Raw genomic sequence first — 15,894 nt, 5'->3', positions numbered from 1 at the left:
TAAATTACAAAATAAATTTAAAAAAGTATTTATGTCGAGTGTGCAATACAACGGTGCTGCTTTTGTTTTGAAAATCGTTATTTGTATTACTTCCGTGTGGACGTATGCGTGTGCGTGATTGTGAGTAAATGTGAACAGCTGCGATCATTAATTACAAAATAAAGTTGAAAAAACATCTATGTCGTGCGCGCAATACAACTGTGCTGCTTTTATTTTGAAAAGTATTATTTATGGGCGTGTGTCCGTGTGTAACCTGCGAGTGAAGGTGCACATGCAGCGACAAGTGATGCACGGTTTACACCCGAGACGCTAAAAAGAGAAAAGTTGATGAAGAATGGCGTGTTTTCAACAAGACATGGACTGCCAAGCAACGTTCCCTCTAAGGTGCGCGCCTGCGCAATTGCACACTGTTCAAGCGTCCGCTGCGCGCAGCAAATATATGCCGCGCACCAAATCAAATCCCATCTGAATTCTAAACAAAATAAACATATTTATTCTATGTAATTTTGCAATGCAACTTTGAGTGACAGTGACAACCAGCGGCCCTAACGGTGTTCGTCAACACCGTTCAATTATTGTAACGTCTATCAAGATGCTTCGAGGCCAGGAATTATATCGATCACTTTATTGAGCAAAACTGTTTATATTCGGACATAACCACAACAAAAACATGAGTAAAACACTACTATCTGGAAAAACTAGTTATTTTCTGCCGTACAAACCAGGCCAAAAGCAACTTGTCATCTGTCACCAACACGCATACCACTAAACCACTGGTGCGTTTATGGCCACACAAAAAGTCGGACAATTCAAACACCACACAAAGTTACACTATGACTCCTCAGTCATACGTGTGCTTATTTTACTGTCATTTATTATTAATGTTAATTTATTTATATTAGTCATGGAATGCTGTTACACACACTATGTTGAAGTATTACTATTATTATTATATATTATTATTATTATTTATCTTACGGTATATATCAAAAATAATATTGAGCAAAATTTAATTGGAATATTGTCGATGTGGCCCTCCAGCAGTGCTCGGGTTGCTCATGCGGCCCCCGGTAAAAATTAATTGCCCACTCCTGCTCTACCCTATAAGCATGAGTGTGTCCAAACCTTGGACTGGTACTACAATAGGTTACTAAAAGTTATTGTTTTACCACTCAAATTGGAGGTAAATTATAAGTGAGATTGACTTACCGTATTTTTCGGACTATAAGTCGCAGTTTTTTTCATAGTTTGGCCGGGGGTGCGACTTATACTCAGGAGCGACATGTGTGAAATTATTAACACATTACCGTTCTATATGTTATAGTTATTTGAATGACTCTTACCATAATATGTTACGTTAACATACCAGTTGGTTATTTATGCCTCATATAACGTACACTTATTCAGCCTGTTGTTCACTATTCTTTAGACATTTTAAATTGCCTTTCAAATGTCTATTCTTGGTGTTGGCTTTTATCAAATAAATGTCCCCCAAAAATGCGACTTATACTCCAGTGCGACTTATATATGTTTTTTCCTTCTTTATTATGCATTTTCGGCCGGTGCGACTTATACTCCGGAGCGACTTATACTCCGAAAAATACAGTACTGTGTGTTTTAGCCTCTCATTTAGTTGGCCGTACTCTCTTTAAATACACGACTCTGGAAAGAACAAACTGAAGAAGTCTGGCGCTGAAATCATCGAGAAGTTTCTTAAGCGCAAAAATTACGACTAAAGTGGTGAAGCTGTATTTTCATTTGCAATTTAACGTTGAGTGTTTAGTTAGAATTTCTAGGCGCAGTCAGGGCGTTGAGGGGATCTGCTTTGGTGGCTGCAGGATTAGGTCTCTGCTTTTTGCAGATGATGTGGTCCTGATGGCTTCATCCGGCCAGGATCTTCAGCTCTCACTGGATCGGTTCGCAGCCGAGTGTGAAGCGACTGGGATGAGAATCACAGAGTCCATGGTTCTCGCCCGGAAAAGGGTGGAGTGCCATCTCCGGGTTGGGGAGGAGATCTTGCCCCAAGTGGAGGAGTTCAAGTACCTCGGAGTCTTGTTCACGAGTGAGGGAAGAGTGGATCGTGAGATAGACAGGCGGATCGGTGCGGCGTCTTCAGTAATGCAGACGCTGTATCGATCCGTCATGGTGAAGAAGGAGCTGAGCCGGAAGACAAAGCTCTCAATTTACCGGTCGATCTACGTTCCGTGAGTTTTGGATTATGACCGAAAGGACAAGATCACGGGTACAAGCGGCCGAAATGAGTTTCCTCCGCCGGGTGGTGGGGCTCTCCCTTAGAGATAGGGTGAGAAGCTCTGCCATCCGGGGGGAGCTCAAAGTGAAATCGCTGCTCCTCCACATGGAGAGGAGCCAGATGAAGTAGTTCGGGCATCTGGTCAGGATGCCACCCGAACGCCTCCCTAGGAAGGTGTTTAGGGCACGTCCGACCGGTAGGAGGCCACGGGGAAGACCCAGGACACGTTGGGAAGACTATGTCTCCCGGCTGGCCTGGGAACGCCTCGGGATCCCCCGGGAGGAGCTGGACGAAGTGGCTAGGGAGAGGGAAGTCTGGGCTTCCCTGCTTAGGCTGCTGCCCCCGCGACCCGACCTCGGATAAGCGGAAGAAGATGGATGGATGTTTAGTTAAAACATTTATTATTTACTATTAATTTAGTCTGAATTTATTTCAGCACTGCGTAATTGTATGTTCATGTATTCTCATCGGTTTTTATGAGCCCATTCTTTTAGTTTCATGGTTGCATATCATTTGACGAGGTTTTCTTGTTAAACTAAGTACCGTATCTTTCGGAGTATAAGTCGCACCGGTCCGAAAATGCATAATAAAGAAGGGAAAAAACATATATAAGTCGCACTGGAGTATAAGTCGCATTTTTGGGGTAAATGTATTTGATAAAAGCCAACACCAAGAATAGACATTTGAAAGGCAATTTAAAATAAATAAAGAATAGTGAACAACAGGCTGAATAAGTGTACGTTATATGAGGCATAAATAACCAACTAGTATGTTAACGTAACATATTATGGTAAGAGTCATTCAAATAACTATAACATATAGAACATGCTATACGTTTACCAAACAATCTGTCACTCCTAATCGCTAAATCCCATGAAATCTTATACGTCTAGTACAGGGGTCGGCAACCCGCGGCTCTTTAGCGCCGCCCTAGTGGCTCTCTGGAGCTTTTTCATCAATGTATGAAAAATGGAAAAAGATGATGGGAAAATTTTTTTGTTTTTGTTTTAATATGGTTTCTGTAGGAGGACAAACATGACACAAACCTCCCTAATTGTTATAAATCACACTGTTTGTATTAAACATGCTTCACTGATTCGAGTATTTGGCGAGCGCCGTTTTGTCCTACTAATTTTGGCGGTCCTTGAACTCACCTTAGTTTGTTTCCATGTATAACTTTCTCCGACTTTCTAGGACGTGTTTTATGCCACTTCTTTTTCTGTCTCATTTTGTCCACCAAACTTTAAATGTTGTGCGTGAATGCACAAAGGTGAGTTTTGTTGATGTTATTGACTTGTGTGGAGTGCTAATCAGACATATTTGGTCACTGCATGACTGCAAGCTAATCGATGCTAACATGCTATTTAGGCTAGCTATATGTACATATTGCATCATCATGCCTCATTTGTAGCTATATTTGAGCTCATTTAGTTTCCTTTAAGTCCTCTTAATTCAATGTATATCTCATGACACACTATCTGTATGTAATATGGCTTTGAATTTGTTGCGGCTCCAGACAGATTTGTTTTTGTATTTTTGGTCCAATATGGCTCTTTCAACATTTTGGGTTGCCGACCCCTGGACTAGTCTCTTACGTGAATGAGCTAAATAATATTATTGGATATTTTACGCTAATGTGTTAATCATTTCACACATAAGTCGGGATGTCCGATAATGGCTTTTTGCTGATATTCGATATTCCGATATTGTCCAACTCTTTAATTACCGATACCGATATCAACCGATATATACAGTCGTGGAATTAACACGTTATTATGCCTAATTTGGACAACCATGTATGGTGAAGATAAGGTACTTTTTAAAAATAAATTATAAAATAAAATAAGATAAATAAATTAAAAACATTTTCTCGAATAAAAAAGAAAGTACAATACAAAAACAGTTACATAGAAACTAGTAATGAATGAAAATTAGTAAAATTAACTGTTAAAGGTTAGTACTATTAGTGGAGCAGCAGCACGCACAATCATGTGTGCTTATGGACTGTATCCCTTGCAGACTGTATTGATATATATTGATATATAATGTAGGAAGCAGAATATTAATAACAGAAAAAAACAACCCTTTTGTGTGAATGAGTGTAAATGGGGGAGGGAGGTTTTTTGGGTTGGTGCACTAATTGTAAGTGTATCTTGTGTTTTTTATGTTGAATTAATAAAAAAAACAAAAATGATACCGATAATTAAAAAAAACGATACCGATAATTTCCGATATTACATTTTAATGCATATATCGACCGATAATATCGGCAGGCCGATATATAAAAAAACGATACCGATAATTTCCGATATTACATTTTAATGCATATATCGACCGATAATATCGGCCTGCCGATAAGTCGCACCCCTGGCCAAATTATGAAAAAAACTGCGATTTATAGTCCGAAAAATACGGTAGGTTGGATATAATTATTGAATACGGTTAAAATTTAGAGTAAGATGACTAATTCAGTGCTAATATTTGAGTGGGCTTTCTGTAGTGGACAAGTCTGACCTAGAAGTGAGAAAGGTGAAGAAGCCCTAATTTGAAGGTAAATAATAAAGAGTGCCGGCATCTTCCTTGCATGGAAGCTCCCCCAGCGGTCACGGCGATGACGTAATGCACCTAACAGACGTGCACTCCAATTGTCGCCCCGGCTCTTTTCCAGCTGCCGCGCGCTGTGCAGTGTGTGGCGGACTTACGGTAAGCTTGGACCCGCAGTGTCCACGGACGGAATCAGGTGATCCGGACCAGCCAGCCCGGGGACGACCATGCACGATGTCATGTAGCAAATGTCGGAGCGCCAACGGTCCACATTTCCGCCTCGAATCGGGACCGACCTCGCCGCGCCGGAGCGGCCGTGTGACGATGGCACGTTAGGGCCGCCGGTGGCGCAGCAGCGATCCTTTTTGGTGTTTAATTTATGACCAATCCCATCCTCGCACACGACGACTGCTTTCAACATGGGGCTGTGCTACAGTCTGCGCCCCCGGCTCTTCGGGGACCTGAGCGGCTCCATCTCCAACGCCGCCTCGGACTCGGAGCAGCCGCTGGATGTCGCCGCCGCGCCGACCCGCGCTCAGGGAGCTCGCCCGGAGGACAGCGGAGGATGCGGGGAGGCGTCGTCGCTACGCGGCGGCCCGGTGCGCCCCGCCGGGGACCCCGGCCGGCTACCGGAGCACCGACGCGGGGACACTACGGCCACGGACGGCGTGCTCATCCAGAACGGAGGAGGCGGCAAGGCGGCCAACAAGGAGCGCGGCCGGCGCCTGCAGCTGCCGCACAAGAGCAGCAGCCAGAAGCAGAAGAACTGGGACAAGCTGCTGGTGGAGGAGAAGGAGGCCGAGAAGGAGGCGAGGAAAGTCAGCAAGAACATTGACAGAGCCCTCAAGGAGCTCAAGAGGGAATACAAACAGACTCACCGGCTGCTGCTGCTCGGTATGTTCAATCTTTCATATTCCTATACGAAATGCTTCTTTTTTACATGTTTTCCCCCACACCAAAGCACCGTGAGGCCCTTTGTGCACTTCTGTCATGAAGATGAACATTAAGGGCCTGCACTGTGAGGCCCTTTGTGCACTTCTGTCATGAAGATGGACATTAAGGGCCTGCACTGTGAGGCCCTTTGTGCACTTCTGTCATGAAGATGGACATTAAGGGCCTGCACTGTGAGGCCCTTTGTGCACTTCTGTCATGAAGATGTACATTAAGGGCCTGCACTGTGAGGCCCTTTGTGCACTTCTGTCATGAAGATGGACATTAAGGGCCTGCTGTTCTCCCTGACCACAAACCTAAGGACCATGTTGACCTTTCATCTCACCTTATAGACTCACACAACGCCAATTAATGCAGAATTTTAAAAACGCAAGCAAATATTTGCTATATAATACATCCCTCTGCTGTTTTTGAGGTATAGCAATATTCCCATTCAAAGATCATATATGCAGAAGGACTTCTTTCTTAGGACCTGCCGCAAAAACGCTAGTCAAAATCCTTTCTATGAGGCACTGCCGTTGCAAAAAGTTAGTCAGAGATCATCTATATCATCTGCTGTTTTTTAGGATCTACTGCAACAATAGTCAAGGTCCTTTGTATTGCAAAAATGTTCAACAAAAGACATCCATATTACAAGAGCGTCATATGCTTTTTTTTAGGCCCTACGCCAAAATGCTAGTCAAAGATCCTTTATAAGACAGGAGCACAATGCTATTGCAAAAACATTCAGTCAAAGATGATCTATCTGCAGATGGACGGGAGCACACTGCTATTGCAAAAAGTTCGACAAAGATCATCTATATGACAAGAGCGCTATGCTGTTTGGTAGAACCTGATGCAAACATGCTAGTCGAGCGCCTTTATAAGACAGGAGCAGACTGCTATTGCAAAATGTTAGTCAAAGATCATCTATATGCAGAAGGACTGTGCTGTTTTTAATGATCTGCTGCAAAAAGTTAGTCAAGGTCTTTTCTATGACAAGAGCGCTTTGCTGTTTTTTCGGACCTACCACAAAAATGCTAGTCAAAGATCCTTTATATGCAGGATCACACTGCTATTGCAAAAATGTTAGTCAAAGATCATCTATGTAACGAGCGCTATTCTTTAACTGCTTTTTTCCCCTCACTGTAAAAATGCTATAATGCTTTATATAACAGGAGCACTCTGCCGTTGCAAAAAGTTAGTCAGAGATCATCTATTTCCAGAAGGACTCTGCTGTTTTTTAGGATCTACTGCAACAATAGTCAAGGTCCTTTGTATTGCAAAAATGTTAGACAAAGGACATCCATATTACAAGAGCGTCATATGCTCTTTTTAGGACCTACGCCAAAATGCTAGTCAAAGATCCTTTATAAGACAGGAGCAGACTGCTATTGCAAAAATGTTAGTCAAAGATCATCTATATGCAGAAGGACTGTGCTGTTTTTAATCTACTGCGAAAAGTTAGTCAAGGTCCTTTCTATGACAAGAGCGCTTTGCTGTTTTTTCGGACCTACCACAAAAATGCTAGTCAAAGATCCTTTATATGCAGGAGCACACTGCTATTGCAAAAATGTTAGTCAAAGATCATCTATGTAACGAGCGATATTATTTAACTGCTTTTTTTCCCTCACTGTAAAAACGCTAGTCCAAGTTCCTTTATATAACAGGAGCACTCTGCCGTTGCAAAGAGTTAGTCAGAGATCATCTATTTCCAGAAGGACTCTGCTGTTTTTTAGGATCTACTGCAACAATGCTAGTCAAGGTCCTTTGTACTGCAAAAATGTTAGACAAAGGACATCCATATTACAAGAGCGTCATTATGCTTTTTTTTTTTAGGACCTACGCCAAAATGCTAGTCAAAGATCCTTTATATGACAGGAGCACACTCCTATTGCAAAAATGTTCAACAAAGAACATCCATATTACAAGAGCGTCATATGCTCTTTTTAGGACCTATGCCAAAATGCTAGTCAAAGATCCTTTATAACATTCAGTCAAAGATGATCTATCTGCAGATGGACAGGAGCACACTGCTATTGCAAAAAGTTAAGACAAAGATCATCTATATGACAAGAGCGCTATGCTGTTTGGTAGGACCCAATGCAAACACGCTTGTCAAGCGCCTTTATAAGACAGGAGCAGACTGCTGTTGCAAAAATGTTAGTCAAAGATCATCTATATGCAGAAGGACCCTGCTGTTTTTATGGATCTGCTGCAACAATGCTAGTCCAAGGTCCTTTATACGATAAGACCACACTGCTATTGTAAAAAGTTAGTTATGCAGACAGGCTCTGCTGTTTTTAAGGATCTGCTGCAAAAAGTTAGTCAAAGATCATCTATATATGACAAGAACGCTTTGCTGTTTTTTAGGACCTAGCACGAAAACGCTATTAAAGGTGCTTTATATGACAGGAGCACACTGCTATTGCAAAGTTAGTCGGATATCATTTTTATGCAGAAGGACTTTGCTGTTTTTTAAGATATACTGTAAAAATACTCGTCATAGATCCTCCATATAACTACTTTGTCTGATGTTTTTAAATGCAAAAACGCTAATCAAAGATTAGTGACATGTGTAAATATATATGTGTATATATGAATGTGTGTGCATATATATGTATATATGTGTAAATATATATGTATTAATGTGGGTATGTGTGTGTGTGTATATATATATATATATATATATATATATATATATAATGAATATGTGTATGTATGTATGTATATATATATATTTTAAATGTAAATTTTTCCATTTCTATTATCTGTGTCAAGGTACTTTGCTGTTTTTTAGGATATACTACAAAAATACTCGTCATAGATCCTCCATATAACCACTGTGCTCTGCTGTTTTTAACTGCAAAAACGCTAATCAAAGATTAGTGATATGTGTAAATATATATATGTATATATGAATGTGTGTGCATATATGTGTATATATGTGTAAATATATATGTATATATGTGCATATATGTGTGTGTGTTTTTTAGGACCTAGGACAGTAATAATGCTTGTCAAAGATCTTCTATATGACTGATGTGCTTAGCTTAATTTTTTTTTTTTACCGCAAAAACTCTTGTCAAAGATCATTTTATATGACAGTAGCACACTGCTATTGCATTGCAATCCAAACGTTAGTCAACAGGATAAGAGCGCTCTGCTGTTTTGAGAACCTACAGCAATAATGCTAGTCAAAGATCCTCTATTTGGCAGGAGCCCTCTGCTGTTTTGTGTATATGTTTGTATATATATGTATGTACATACTATATATGTATAAATATGCATATATGTAGGTGTATATATGTGAATATAAATGTCTATATATATATATACATATATATATATATATATGTGTATATGTATATATATGTATGTTCATATGTATGTGTATGTGCAAAACCCAAAAGCAGTGAAGTTGTCACGTTGTGTAAATGGTAAATAAAAACAGAATACAATGATTTGCAAATCCTTTTCAACTTATATTCAATTGAATAGACTGCAAAGACAAGATACTTTACGTTGGAACTGGTAATCCATCCAGTAAAATTTGTTGTTTTTTGCAAATATTAGCTCATTTGGAATTTGATGCCTGCAACATGTTTCAAAAAAGCTGGCACAAGTGGCAAAAAAGACTGAGACAGTTGAGGAATGCTCATCAAACACTTATTTGGAACATCCCACAGGTGAACAGGCTAATTGGGAACAGGTGGGTGCCATGATTGGGTATAAAAGTAGATTCCATGAAATGCTCAGTCATTCACAAACAAGGACGGGGCGAGGGTCACCACTTGGTCAACAAATGCCTGAGCAAATTGTTTAAGAACAACATTTCCCCACCAGCTATTGCAAGGAGTTGAAGGATTTCACCATCTAAGGTCCGTAATATCATAAAAAGGTTCAGAGAATCTGAAGAAATCACTGCACGTAAGCGTAATAAACATTGAATACACGTGACTTTCGATCCCTCAGGCAGTACTGCATCAAAAACCGACGTCAGTGTGTAAGGGATATCACCACATGGGCTCAGGAACACTTCAGAAAACCACTGTCAGTAACTACAGTTGGTCGCTACATCTGTAAGTGCAAGTTAAAATTCTACTAGGCAAAGCCATTTATCAACAACACCCAGAAACGCCGCTGACTTTGCTGGGCCTGAGCTCATCTAAGATGGACTGATGCAAAGTGGAAAAGTGTTCTGTGGTCTGACGAGTCCACATTTCAAATTGTTTTTGGAAACTGTGGACGTCGTGTCCTCCGGACCAAAGAGGAAAAGAACCATCCAGACAGTTATAGGGGCAAAGTGTAAAAGCCAGCATGTGTGATGGTATGGGGGTGTATTAGTGCCCAAGACATGGGTAACTTACACATCTGTGAAGGTGCCATTAATGCTGAAAGGTACATACAGCTTTTGGAGCAACATATGTTGCCATCCAAGCAACGTTACCATGGACGCCCCTGCTTATTTCAGCAAGACAATGCCAAGCCACGTGTTACAACAGCGTGGCTTCATAGTAAAAGAGTGCGGGTACTAGACTGGCCTGCCTGTAGTCCAGACCTGTCTCCCATTGAAAATGTGTGGCACCTAAAATAGCAGAAGGGAGACCCCCGGACTGTTGAACAACTTAAGCTGTACATCAAGCAAGAATGGGAAAGAATTCCACCTGAGAAGCTTCAAAAATGTGTCTCCTCAGTTCCCAAACCTTTACTGAGTGTTGTTAAAAGGAAAGGCCATGTAACACAGTGGTGAACATGCCCTTTCCAAACTACTTTGGAACGTGTTGCAGCCATGTGTATATATATATATATGTGTATAGTTATGTGTATATATGTATGTATGTATGTATGTGTATATATAAATAAAAATATATAAATAAAAATATATAAATATATATATAAAAACAAATAAAATATCTCATACTTTCCGCGCATATTCTCGTCAAAACTTTGATTGGATTGTTCTAATATTGTCTTTAACGCCTTCTTCCCATTCATCTTGTGTAATTTTAATTTGTAGTTCTTGTTCCCATTTATATTTAACACTATTAACACTACCAGGACCAAATCATTTTGTAATCTTTTATAAATTAAAAAAAGATTACACTGGGCGACAAATCCGATTTTTTTGCCTTCAAATGTCGCAGATCGGATATCCCCCCCCCAAACCCCCCCTTCCAAAACGCTCCAAAGTGCTTCAAATCTGGGGCCGTACTTATCAAGCTTCTTAGAGTGCCATTTTACACTTAAGTCCTGAGAATTTGCGAAATGTAGTCCTACTCTCAAACTTAAGAATAAAAGCTTTTTATCAACGTTCTTAAGTCTAAGAATCACTCCTACTCTCCACGATATTTAAGAGACCTTCAGAGGTGTCTTAAGTGGTTAGGAGTTGCCAGCAGGGGATGGCACTGAGGCGAGAGAGACGTGCGCGAACATTCAGGGAACGGAACAATGTTTTTTTTTTTTTTGATGACGAGCAGCTGATCAAACGGTATCGTTTAGACAGAGCGGATATTATTTTTGTCACAGATTTAATACTTTTCGATTCCTTGTTGATTTCTGCATGTGTCTACAGTGGTCTAGTATATATAGAGCCACCCACACCAGTTTCAAATTAGTTGCCTAATTAATGAATTGGAAAGAAAATGTTATGAGAGTAGCGTATGTGTGTGGCCGTGAGGTGAGTGACGTCAGTGAGTGTGTGGGCGAGAGAAGAGAGGGAGCGGTAGCGTGAGTGCCGGCGGGGACTAGTTTGTTTTGTATTATTTTGTAGTTTATTGTCAAAATATACACTCCCATTGTCCACTTAAATATTTCCAAGATATTTCTTTATTCTTAGACAAGGGATTCCCTTCCGTGATTGGTCATTTCTATGGACACAGAAATGACGTCACCTAAAATTGCGTTTACGGCACATAGTAATGTCGTAATTCAGCTCTGAGTGTGACACTTAAGATTCAGTCCTACACTTCGCTGAAAGTGTGAGTAAGACGCTTGATAACTAACTTTTAAGTGCAGCTTTCAGCGAAGAATTTATTTACTCTTAAGTCAACTCTTAGCAGACTTCTTAGGAGTAATTCTAAGAAGCTTGATAAGTACGGCCCCAGGTCTTTTGGCATCAGATCTGGGCCACATCAGGAGCTAGTCAGAATCTGATCCTGATCTTTTCAAATGTGGCTGCAGTCTAAACGGCAATGCATCCTGTTTGCGACTTCTACGTCATCTTTGGTCGAGCTACACCTTTTGTGTAGACTTATAGAAAACGACTTTCCTTTTTGCAATTCTCTTCCTTCCCCCCCACAGTTATTTTCCGTCCCTCTACGGCCCCAGTTTTTCGTTTGGAATATGGAAAATAATTTAACATAAAAATATATTTTCCACGTTTTTTTGCTTTGATAATAAAAACAAATAACGCAAAACAAGATCGTTATCCATTATCCGTGATGCGGTTGAAAATGGAAAATGGGATATCAAACAGAGTGGAAAACTATTTTCTCTATTGCCGGTTCAACGTTTGGAGGTATGGTAGCTTGCACATGCGCGGTGTGCCTTTTCCGTAACTCTGAACAACAACAACAGAAAAAGGAGACAATGCTTGTCGCGGTCAAGAGTTCCCTTCTATTTTTTAATGTCCAGAGACTTTTAAAAAAAAAAAATTATTATTATTTTTTTATTAAATCAACATAAAAAAACACAAGATACACTTACAATTAGTGCACCACCAACCCCCCCCAAAAAAACTCCCTCCCCCATTTACACTCATTCACACAAAAGGGTTGTTTCTTTCTGTTATTAATATTCTGCTTCCTACATTATATATCAATATATATCAATACAGTCTGCAAGGGATACAGTCCGTAAGCACACATGATTGTGCGTGCTGCTGGTCCACTAACATTTTCATTAATTACTATTTTTTATGTAATTGTCTTTATATTGTTTTACTTTTTTTTTATTCAAGAAAATATTTTTTATTTATTTATCTTATTTTGATTTTTTTTTTTAAAAAGGGACCTTATCTTCACCAGACCAGGTTGTCAATTAAATTAAACTGTTTAAAGCAGGGGTGTCAAACTCAAATACAGAGTGGGACAAAATTTAAAACTGAACAAAGCTGCGGGCCAAGGTTGTACAAATTAACCTTTTAATAGGGACCCAAACAAGTTTTGCATTGAATATTGAACACGCAAGGCTTATATAACTTTATAGTGACATGCAAAATCGAGTTTCAAATAATAATAATAATAATAAAAAAATATCAATGGCGTATCAAATAAAATTTAAATAAAAATTGAATGCCTCTTTTTCTACTTGTAGCCTTCTGAGGTAAATATCAAAATTAACTTTTTCCACAGGCTAACAATACATTTGAAAATAAAATAACAATAATGAATGAATCAAACATTCAAGCCTTGAAGTAGCAAGAGAAAGTGCATGAATAAAGCGTTAATTATTGCTCAGTTTGCTACACTGATTTGCTTTAACACTGAATATGGAACAAGCAACGCTTATATAACTTAATAGTGCAAAATCAACTTTCAAAAAACAAACGAAAAAAAATCAATAGTATATTAAATAAAATTTAAATAAAAAATGTAATGCCTCTTTTCTATTTGCAGCCTTTTGAGGTAAATATCAACATTAACTTGGTGGGCGGGGCCGGGGTTTGGTGGTAGCGGGGGTGTATATTGTAGCGTCTCGGAAAAGTTGGTGCTGCAAGGGGTTCTGGGTATTTGTTCTGTTGTGTTACGGTGCGGATGTTCTCCCAAAATGTCTTTGTCATTCTTGTTTGGTGTGGGTTCGCAGTGTGGCGTATATTTGTAACAGTGTTAAAGTTGTTTATACGGCACCCTCAGTGTGACCTGTATGGCTGTTGATCAAGTATGCCTTGCATTCACTCATGTGTGTGTGTAAAAGCCGCATATATTATGTGACTGGGCCGGCACGCTGTTTGTATGGAGGAAAAGCGGACGTGACGATGGGTTGTAGAGGATGTTGAAGGCAGTGCCTTTAAGGCCCGCCTCCAATAATGTTGTCCGGGTGGAAATCGGGAGAATGGTTGCCCCGGGAGATTTTCGGGAGGGCCACTGAAATTCGGGAAAATCGGGAGGGTTGGCAAGTATTGAGTATTAGCGGTGAATGCGGTGTTACAGCGGCACTGCCGCTGTATAATACCGGCGGGCCAGTACATTACCGGCGGGCCAGCTCTAATGTAAATTTGATATTGCCTCAAGGGCCAAATGAAATTACACGGCGGGCCAAATTTGGCCCGCGGGCCAGAGTTTGACACCCATGGTTTAAAGGGTTCTTAAAACCAGGTCCAGTCCAGATTATGTCCATGTCGGGCTCAGCAACACACACCTTCATTTATGTACACTGAAAATTAGGGAACACAACAACAAATTGCGTATAATCTATAAACAAAATAACATTTTCAAAATAAGCATTTGAGGACTTCCCATCTTTTTTTTAAATGTTCTTTGGCATCATTATCATTTTCAAGCATATAACTTTCTAAAGTTAAAAAATACTGAATAAATGTTTTAAAAGAAAGTAATACTAAGTCAATATCTGTTTTTGGCTTTAAAAATAAACCTTTTACCGAGTACTATGATTAAATTGACTAAATCATGACTGTCAATGAACTCTCCTAAAATAACAGAAACCACATCAAGCTTCATAAACAAACCAATCCTTAAATGTCCGGACACATTTTATTGGTTCTCTTTCGAGCAGGCAAACGGGTCCGTGTATGTCGCTCTTCTTCCTCTGTTCTTGTTCCAGTCAACTTCCTTTTTTGTGTTCACTTTATCCAACTGTGCAGGCAAGTGACATTGGGGCCACATTGGGGCTCTTGCGCGTTTATACCGGAGTCTGATGCAGATCACCTTTGACCTGTAATCCAAACCAGTGTTTTTCCACCTTTTTTGAGCCGAGGCACATTTTTTTCCATTGAAAATATCCGGAGGCACACCACCAGCAGAAATCATTCAAAAATGAAACTCAGATGACAGTAAAAAGTCGTTGTCGCAATTGTTAGATATGACTTTAAGTCAGGGGTCACCAACCTTTTTGAAAGCAAGAGCTACTTCTTGGGTACTGATTCATGCGAAGGGCTACCAGTTTGATACACACTTAAATAAATTGCCAGAAATAGCCAATTTGCTCAATTTACCTTTAACTCTATGTTATTATTAATAATTAATGATATTTATCTTTGTGGAAACGCTGATCATCTTAATGATTTCTCACAATAAATATATACTACCGTTCAAAAGTTTGGGGTCACATTGAAATGTCCTTATTTTTGAAGGAAAAGCACTGTACTTTTCAATGAAGATAACCTTAAACTAGGGATGTCCGATAATGGCTTTTTGCCGATATTCCGATATTGTCCAACTCTTTAATTACAGATACCGATATCAACCGATACCGATATCAACCGATATATGCAGTCGTGGAATTAACACATTATTATGCCTAATTTGGACAACCAGGTATGGTGAAGATAAGGTACTTTTTAAAAAAATTAGTAAAATAAGATAAATAAATTAAAAACATTTTCTTGAATAAAAAAGAAAGTAAAACAATATAAAAACAGTTACATAGAAACTAGTAATGAATGAAAATTTGTAAAATTAACTGTTAAAGGTTAGTACTATTAGTGGAGCAGCAGCACGCACAATCATGTGTGCTTACGGACTGTATCCCTTGCAGACTGTATTGATATATATTGATATATAATGTAGGAAGCAGAATATTGATAACAGAAAGAAACAACCCTTTTGTGTGAATGAGTGTAAATGGGGGAGGGAGGTTTTTTGGGTTGGTGTACTAATTGTAAGTGTATCTTGTGTTTTTTATGTTGATTTAATAATAAAAAAAAAAAAACGATACCGATAATAAAAAAAAACTAGGGATGTCCGATAATATCGGCCTGCCGATATTATCGGCCGATAAATGCGTTAAAATGTAATATTGGAAATTATCGGTATCCTTTTTTTAATTATCTGTATCGGTTTTATTTTTTTTATTTTTTTTTTATTTTTCATTAAATCAACATAAAAAACACAAGATACACTTACAATTAGTGCACCAACCCAAAAAACCTCCCTCCCCCATTTACACTCATTCACACAAAAGGGTTGTTTCTTTCTGTTATCAATATT

The 15,894-nt window shown here is 39.3% G+C and overlaps 2 protein-coding genes across 3 annotated transcripts in view; one reads left to right on the top strand and one right to left on the bottom strand.

Moving 5' to 3' along the window:
* LOC133631153 (uridylate-specific endoribonuclease C-like) overlaps positions 1-5,368 on the bottom strand; it is a 35,124-nt gene extending 29,756 nt beyond the window's left edge. For both annotated transcript variants that reach the window (XM_062023262.1, XM_062023263.1), the window contains exon 1: positions 4,954-5,368. In XM_062023262.1, the coding sequence (XP_061879246.1) occupies positions 4,954-5,216 (263 nt within the window). In that variant the 5' untranslated portion in view covers positions 5,217-5,368. The remainder of the gene's footprint in view (positions 1-4,953) is intronic.
* Positions 4,926-15,894, top strand: part of gnal (guanine nucleotide binding protein (G protein), alpha activating activity polypeptide, olfactory type) — a 144,709-nt gene continuing 133,740 nt past the window's right edge. Inside the window, exon 1 of the mRNA XM_062023259.1 lies at positions 4,926-5,689. Coding sequence (XP_061879243.1) covers positions 5,215-5,689 — 475 coding nt within the window. The 5' untranslated portion in view covers positions 4,926-5,214. The remainder of the gene's footprint in view (positions 5,690-15,894) is intronic.

Source organism: Entelurus aequoreus, linkage group LG16 (assembly GCF_033978785.1).
Source record: "Entelurus aequoreus isolate RoL-2023_Sb linkage group LG16, RoL_Eaeq_v1.1, whole genome shotgun sequence".
In the NCBI taxonomy this organism is placed as follows: Eukaryota; Metazoa; Chordata; class Actinopteri; order Syngnathiformes; family Syngnathidae; genus Entelurus; species Entelurus aequoreus.
The sequence above is the reverse complement of the archived record's forward strand: the minus strand, read 5'-3'. Positions and strand labels throughout refer to the sequence as shown.